Source organism: Bactrocera neohumeralis, chromosome 4 (genome assembly GCF_024586455.1).
Source record: "Bactrocera neohumeralis isolate Rockhampton chromosome 4, APGP_CSIRO_Bneo_wtdbg2-racon-allhic-juicebox.fasta_v2, whole genome shotgun sequence".
Classification (NCBI taxonomy): Eukaryota; Metazoa; Arthropoda; class Insecta; order Diptera; family Tephritidae; genus Bactrocera; species Bactrocera neohumeralis.
Genome location: NC_065921.1, coordinates 6,511,951 through 6,520,950, shown reverse-complemented (window position 1 = coordinate 6,520,950; position 9,000 = coordinate 6,511,951). Strand labels below are relative to the sequence as shown.

Genomic DNA, 9,000 nt, shown 5'->3' with positions numbered 1-9,000 from the left:
CATACATACACACAGCCACATGCACTGGTCGCTTTAAATCCACAACACAATTCACAATTGTTGACATAATGCCATATTTTCCTAATCCCATTTAATTTTATTCTCACACATTTCATTTCATCCCACTCTCGCATAATTTTCTATAAATTTTACATTCTATTTTACTTTCTTTATTTACATATTTGCATAAAACTGTTTGGTTTGTGTGGCTGTGTGCAGCTGCTTTCACTTTTCGTCATCACTGTGATGTTGTTTGCGCTCTCCGCCGGATATCCTTCCAAGGAGAAATTAAAGTAAGTGTATTAGCTAAAATGTATTGTAAGTATGTAGTTGTACAAGGTAAGTAGGTGAAATTTTCGTAAATATAAATATATGTTAGTACAATATAAATAGCAAACACATTTATAATAAGAATAAAAAGTGTCCCGGTAGCAAATAGTAGAAGAAACAGTAATGAAGAAATGGATTTATATGGAACCACTACTAGCCCATGAATATGAACGTGCTGGTAGGTTGGCGAAGATGTTGAATTCAAATACGAATATAATTTTGCATGTGGTTTTAGAATAAATATTTTAATTTAATACTTATTCGCGTACTTGCTAAGCCCATGTTATAAACCGAATATAAAACGCGGTCCTCCACTGCTGCAAGAATTCTGGCTTACTTACTCCTTAGATAAACAGATATACATAATATACGGAAGTTGGGGTAGTACCGGCCCGATTTTATCTAATTTTGCCAATACCACATACTGCGGACCCATAAAATATTCGCCGGGTTTTATTAAGGTACCTCACATACTATCACCAATCCTATGGAGTAAAGTCATCCGTAAGTTCGAAAATTCAGATATTAGTTATATGGGGGCTAGGCCAAGCTTTGCCCGATTTAATTCATTTTAAGCACACAGATACGCTGTTATTAGTAAAATACGTGGTCTCAGTTTTATTGAGATAACTGACATGTTGGCCGATATATGCGGTATAAAGTCACCTGGAAGTTCGAAAATCGTTGTGTATGGGCGCTAAGGGTTGGATTTAGACAATTTTTGGTTATAAGGTGGCATACTTTACAGCTACCATACGTGCAAAATTTTGTCCCGTTATATTGTTTATAGATATGAGAAATTTCGCACTGTGAGAAAAATTGTATACAACAAATTTGGTTGAAATCGGTAGAGCGGTTCCTGAGTTATGTTATTTCACCTAAAAGTGGACGTTGCCATGCCCATCGTCCAGTCCCCTGCTCCAAATTACAGTTCTTTATCTTAACTTCATTCTTAGTTATGACATTTTATGCGTTTTCGCTTAATTGCGTTTTGTGGGCATGGCAGTGATTCGATAGCGCCCACCTACGAAATCATCCTCCACTTTTCTCCATGGAATACGTGTACCAAGTTTCATCAAGGTATCTCAATTTAACTTAAGCTTACAGCTTGCACGGACAGACAGTCAACCGAAGTTCAACTCTTCTCGTCATCCAAATAATTTATATGTATGTACATACATATATATACTTGTATGTGACCTTATATAGATTAGTTTTATGTGATACGTACAACCGTTAGGTTAACAAAACTATTATACTCTGTGGCAACATGTTGCAAGGGTATAAAAAAATTTTACACGAGGTTTGCCTCTTAAAAAACACCCTATCATTTTTTTTTAATTCTGTAAAAATACCAAGAGCAGACTCTCTCCTAAGTGTGTTTAGAAATAACTAACATTAAGAGCCCAAATTTTTTGATTTTTCATTCATTACCACAAAAATTACTATTTCTTTATTAAAATATTTCCTTTAGGAAAAATATTATATCGCGAACTCTTCCAATACAAATTATACCAAATTAGCCGGGATTACAATTAAAATTGTAGACTTGTAGAACCCTAACGTATTCCTCAAGAAATTAGAAAATGGACTCCATAAACACAAAATCATCAATAATTCGGTGTTTCCGTTTATTCAAAGAAACTTTCGTGAAATTTCAAACAAACACAAGAAAAAGCTTTAACCTCGGTATCACCTAACCTATAATACCTTTCACAAATACAAAGGTCTGATTACAAGAACTTGGATCGGTCAGTTCGTAATGCAGCTATGTATATGCTATAAGGCCTCTGCCTTAAAGATTGCACAAATGCCTTAGAAAATAATTCATGCCAAATTTCGTGAAGTTATCGCTTCAAATTAAAAAGTTTTCCATACAATCTCTTGATTAAGATCGTTCACTTTGTAGGGCACCTATATGCTGTCCGATATTGGGCGCTCCAACAAGAGCAGTTTCTTGATGAGAAACGGAGAGGTGCAAAGTTGTTGATCGATATCTGAAAAACTGAGTGACTATTTCACATATTTACAGACAGACACGCCTAAATTGACTTAGCTCTTCAAGCTGATCATTTATTTACTATATACACTATACATATAGAGTCCCTGACGTTTCGTTTTGGGTGTTACAAATGTCTAAGCAAACTTAATATACCCTTTTCAAGGTCTAAAATAATTAATCATGGCTGAGGATTCAACCAAATGACAATACAGTTTTCATTCGTCTCCGAATTTCTTATCGGGTAATTGTTATTTATTATGCGCAAGACGTTCTAATTATAAAGATTGTTTTAGCTACACACATACATACATACACTTTCATATACAAGTATATTTATGTGCTTTTGCTATACTATATTTATTTGCCGCCATAGCCAAGTTGAGAAATGTAAATATTTACATTCAAGCTGACGTTTTTTAGATTATTTTCTGCACTGCCGTCACTCTCAACGCTCCTTTCCATTTTTCTTTTCTCTCTATAGGATTCGCATACATGTGCCCGTGAAGCATCACACACACGTACACACCAAGACCGTCATAAAGAAAGTACCGCTGCCAATACCGGTGCCGGTAAAAGAACATGAACCCGTCAAAGAGCATCATCACCATCATTATGAGAAGGAGGCGGAGGAGGACTTTGAAGGTTATGATTATCCGAAGAAAAAGCGACAAGTGCGGCATCCTTTCGTTTGAGCATTAAGTGCGGCTTGTGCAGAAGGAACAAAGAAAAGCAACAATGCAAAAGGAGACAAGAAGGATAAGCTTAAAGAAAAGGCTTACGTTGGAGATAGCGTGGAAGAAATATATACAGCGAAAAAGCAGGGGTCAAATGTGGTCCACAAATAATCATCGAATCCCAAAACAAATAACTTGTACTCATATGTTGAATTTTTTATACACTGACATTTGAAATCTAAATTGTAAATTTGTTAGCATTCGCATATGCTGCGAACAGTCTGCCACACAGCACACGTTCATACACACACACAATGCACTCAAATGTTTGCATTAATCTGCGGATAATGTGCGCAGATTTATTTAGTCTTGATAAGGTTTAAATTATAGTTTAGAGTAGACAGTCGAGGCGAAAGCGCACACTAAATCCAAAGGACGAAGAAAGGATAACCAAAACTGTGGATGGACGGGCGAGACACGTCGGGTGAAACCGTGAAAGGGCGAGCGCACGTAGATTTATCTTCATATCCGTTGGAATTTCGCCCGGATACACATCTATGTAATATATAATTCGCACACGAGCTCACACACACACATAGAATAGTTATTATTCGCTTAGTATATAACTTAGCTTGTAGATTTGTGTTACACCAAAACTTCGTAAGTCTGTGCATATTAAAAAACGTATCAATGTATGTATATGTGTATGTGTATCTGTGTTATTCAAAATGGAATTTCTGTTGTTTAGATTGAAAAATCGAGATTAAATTAATTTTCCTTAGGTTCAATTACGTTATTGTGTTCCTCTCTGCAGCTATTTGGCTTGGTGTCTTGTTATTTGCTTTTTTATTCGCCTGTTTTTTTTTATTACATAAACAAATGGTAGAATACAAGAAAACAGCTTGTTGTACAAAGGTGATTTGGAAATTTCACATTTAAAGGCAAAATAAATGTGTGAAAATAAAAGTATCTGCAGCGCAAGATGTGTATGCACGTGGCATTTATTGTAGCAAAGAACACCTTAGAAAATATCTAAGCAAGGGTGCGCCACTTTTTTCGGGATGAGAAGCTTTTCTAAATTCAGACAGAACTAAAAAATCTAAAATTAAAAAGAAAATAGTTTTGTAAAGTTTTTAACAGAAAATTTTTTTAAAGGGTTGCCACCTTTTTGAAACTAAAAATTGTATTCCCTTGATAAATCGTTCGAAATATTATAGTGTGTCAACTAGTTTAACGAAGATTTATATCCCATACATTTTTAGAAAAGTTGCCACCTTTTTGAAACTAAAATTTAATTCACTTAATAAATCGTTTGAAACATTATAGCATGTCAAAAAAATTCACAATTTAACAAAGATTTAGATCGCATATATTTTTAGTAGAGTTGCCACCTATTTGGAAATTTTAATTGAAACAAATTAATGGATATATTCATATTTGTGCCAAAAAAAACGAAATTTTTTGGTACACAAAACAAAAATTCTAAAGGACCACCTTAATGTACATCACTTAAATTTGGTATTTATGTTTATGTTACGTCGTAATTTCATATTACAAATTTTGTTGTAAATTTCTTCAGCTAACAAAGTGTTCTTAAACGATGCCATCCAGGTGTGAGACACGTCTTTTAGTTGTTTCATTTTCTTATTTGTACATTAAGTCATTCCTCTTTTACGATCTCATTTACGATCTTTCGAGTGGTACGCTAAACGCCCGTAAAATAATTGCACATCAAATCAGATAAATATTAAGTGTTTTATGTCAAATATTCGTTTACCGAATACTTTATTGCTACATGTAATTACATATTACAGTTATAAATTGTATACTAGCGGCTTTTACAAGACGATGAACGGTGGCATAGCATAAAACTTTATATGGGAAGGAAGTAGAGTCGAAAAAATAAAAATCATAGAAATGTTCAATTGCATAGATACCATGAGAGTTAATGCCAGGACTGGCACTTGCTAACTCTCTAATCGATTTTTACATGGTCCATATGTATGCATATAAAGTGTCTCGGTCTCGTAGAAATCCTCGCCCCCATTGTTAGAAATTAGGACGTTCGATTTTCGTAAGATTCTCGTGAAGCAAGTCATTCCCTAGTAACAGAATCAGGTAGTAATCACTATAAGTTGGATTCATATAAGCTCTCCCAGCTTTTGGGACGCAGCTTTCGATTGTGTCCCGATGGAAGACAAATCGGTTTCCTTTCAAATCGGTCGTAAGGGAGCAGCTCATAGTAGATAACTCACTGCCAATCTCACTGAATTCACAGCAAACCATTCTTAACCTTCAATCCTCAGCGATTTGAACACAACCGTTTTTACTTGACTTTTCATAAGTCAACAATCTACTTCAGAAATGGACCAATTTTATTGCACTTCAGCAGACCATCGGTTGAGGTTGGATTAATTTTTTTACGTTAATAAACTTAGAGCTTCTTTTTAAACAAATTTAAACAAATTTAAACAACATCATTGGATGGTCGGTTTTAAATTATCAGAACGCAATCCACGAAACCCAAAAACTCCGTCATGATCGAGAAAGATCTTTCTGAACCGTTCGATACCAAACGAGATCAGACAAGGCGACTTAATATCGTGCGACTTCTTCAATCTACCGCTGGAGAAAGTAATTCGAGCTACAGATCTGAATAGAGAAGGCACAATCTTCTATAAGAATGTACAGCTGCTGGTGTACGCCAATGATGTTGGTATCATTGGCCAGACTGGATAAGGAACCGCAGCAAATGGGTCTGGTAGTGAGCCAAGACAAGACGAAATATCTCCTGTCATCAAACAAACAGTCATCGCACTCGCTACTTGGCTCCCACGTCAATGTAGATAGTCATAACTTTAAAGTCAGAAGAAAATTACGTCTATCTTGGAAGCAATTTTAACACCAACAATAATGCCAGCCTCGAAATACACAGAATATCTCTTGCCAACAGGTGCTACTTCGGACTGAGTTGGCAATTGAGAAGTAAGGTCCTCTCTCGACAAACAAAGACTAAATTCTATAAGTCAATCATTATAACCGTTCTGATATGTGGTATGGCATGGACGATGACAACATGTGATGAGTCGGCGTTACGAATTTTCGAGAGAAAGGTTCTCTGGAAGATTTATGTTCCTTTGCGCATTGGATACGGCGAATATCGCATTCGATGGAACGATGAGCTATACGAGTTATACGACGTTATTGACATAATTCAGTGAATTAAGAGACAGCGGCTACGCAGGCTAGGTCATGGCGTCCGGATGAACGAAAACACTCCAGCTCTGAGAGTATTTAGCGCAGTACCCACCGAGGAAACAGAAGAAGGGGAAGACCTCAACTCCGTTGGAGAGATCAGGTGGAAAAAGACCTGGCTACACTTGGAATACCCAATTGGCGCCAAACAGCGAGAAGGAAAAACCAATGGCGCTGTTGTAAACTCCGCTATAACTGCGTAAGCGGTGTCTACGCCAATAATATTATTGACATATATTTCTAAATAATTTTTTAGTTTCAATATCAACATATCCCCATGTTAACTGTAATCCAAATTAAGTATAAAATTAAAGATTTACTTTCTATAGTATCCTTGCTTCGCCCATTTTCATCTCCTTTAAAACACTTTTCAAACTAACCTAATTTGTTTGGAAAGCACCCTTTTTAAAATGACTTAGATATAATTACCACGGCTGCATCGCACACACATACTTTCTGCAGTCTGGGCTATTCCGGCAATACTCGTGTACACTTTTAAATATCCATTTTTATAGCTTTAGTTTGTCGATAAATACGCTTTTGTATTGGCCGAGTCTATTGAATTTTCTCCAATGATCTGCTGCAAGCACTAATTTAAACATTTTATATACAGAAAAGTTAGCAAACAAAGGAAAGTATAGCTGTACATAATATATATAAACACTATGGCTGTATATTGCAAGCAAACATATGTACATATAAATTTACAATACGTTTGAGACTGAAATTTATACAAATTTAAATATAAATAGAAACATTTAAGCCAAGTCGCCGAATTCGCACCGGAAATGTGTGCCTTTTCCGACGTCATGGACAAAATCGAATTTTCTGTATTTGTTATTGTTCTTTAAAAAGCTTGCATAATATTTCAACCAAATATACGACTGTGCTTATTGAATAACTTTTCAAACACATAACTCATTAAGTGGCGACCTTCAGCAAAATTCATTGAGTAACTTTTTATGTACTTTCTCGGGTGTGTATGTATGAATGTATTTATGTTTGTTTGTATGTTTGTGTACAGCAGATAGCATAAAGACGAGTTTACGCTAGACATAGAACCGCTCTTTTCACTTAGCCAAAGCATAAGGATGTGTGTGTGTGTGTATATTAAATATGGCATTAGCAAAATAAAAGTTGTATTATGGTAATGCCTTGCCAATAAGAAGCAAAGCAAGAAAAAGCAAATTTTGAAAATAAATGATGATATTCGCTCTATGAAGGACAGGGTGGTATTCTCTGCTGTATCTGAGGCGTTCGACTTAAGAAAGAAATTAGACTGTAAGTATGAGCGTCAGTTTAAGACGCACTGAAATGTAGAAATCAGAAATTTTTGCTGAAAAACTTTTGATGTTTGACATATGTACATCCATACATATCATATATATGTACATTAGGGTGTCGGTTGTTTCCAAATTGGTTTTTTTTTGTAGCAAACGTCCACTGAAATTTAAGCTTTTGCTCTAAAAAGATGGATTCAACATATCCAATGCTTTTATTTTAAATTTAAACTGTTCCTAAGTCCTTTAAACTTTTTTCATATTTTTAATATGGAATTTTTTAAATTATCTACAAACAAAATAAACCTACAACTTTGAAATTATGATTTTTTAACACAAAATTTTTCGCATAAAAGTTCTGCATGAGTTTTTCATAAAAGCATTTCTTTAAAAGCTATAGGGAATTAAACATATGCTTCAAATGTACTACTGAGCTCTCATACGAGTGCCTAATAAATTCTGTGTTGCTCATACGACATGGTGGACTTTAAGAATGCTCAGTAAAATTGATGCATAGCTTTAATAGCATATAAATTTTAAAGAAATAAAATAACTTGAGAAATAACATACACCCTAACATACATACATATATACGTATATACATTTTTCATATAAATGTCGAAAGCAACTCACTTCTGACACGGATAATAAAATTATTATATGAAACATTTATCTGAAAACTTGAATTGCGATTCATGGATGCGTGTCTTCATAAAGATATTAGAAATGAAATTGCCATGGTCCAGGTATTAAACATATAAAAACGAATTTAAATCTTAAACGGACGTGATAGAAATTGAGATTTTCAATCAAAAATCTAAAAATACGAAAACAACACTGTATAATCTCTTTTTGAAGGCATAAACAAGCATAAAAACTTAAAATTTGAACAAAAACTATTACAAACACCAATATAAATATTATATACAGTGGCAAGCAAAAGTGAGTGCATGTTTGAAAATTCTATGTTTCAATATCTGTAACTTCCTCAATATTAAATCAAATTCAACCAAATTTTCAGCATTAATTATTTATTATGTACTTAAAAAAATGACATTTGTAAAAAAGTTAAACTAAAACAAAAAAATTGACTTACGGTCAAAAACTTAAAATATGACCAATGCACTCAGTTTTGCACATTATGAAATCTTCGAATAAATTGAGCTTATACTCAATAATTCTCCATAAGTAGTCAATTTAACCGTTACCTTTTGACATATTGAGTGCTTATAAGTAAATATAACAGTTCTGCATATCAGTTTAGTGGGCTTTGTTTATTTGTGAAGACAAATTTATTAAAAATGCGCAAAATTTCAGAATCAATTGAAGATAGTGTAGTGGTAATGCTAAAAAACAATTTATCTTCACGCACTATTGCAAAAAACTTAAAAATAAGTCAAAAAACTGTAATGGCTGTAAAAAAAAGAAGATTAGTTGTTGTTGAATCCAATTTCGGTGG

At 34.2% G+C, this 9,000-nt stretch overlaps 1 protein-coding gene across 1 annotated transcript; it reads left to right on the top strand.

The window, feature by feature from the left end:
• Nucleotides 1-224: 224 nt before the first annotated feature.
• On the top strand, nucleotides 225-3,660 carry LOC126755967 (uncharacterized). Its single transcript, XM_050468707.1, has 2 exons — nucleotides 225-293; nucleotides 2,814-3,660. The coding sequence occupies exons 1-2, from the start codon at nucleotides 247-249 to the stop codon at nucleotides 3,022-3,024; spliced, it is 258 nt and encodes an 85-aa protein (XP_050324664.1). The 5' UTR covers nucleotides 225-246; the 3' UTR covers nucleotides 3,025-3,660.
• Nucleotides 3,661-9,000: the final 5,340 nt, after the last annotated feature.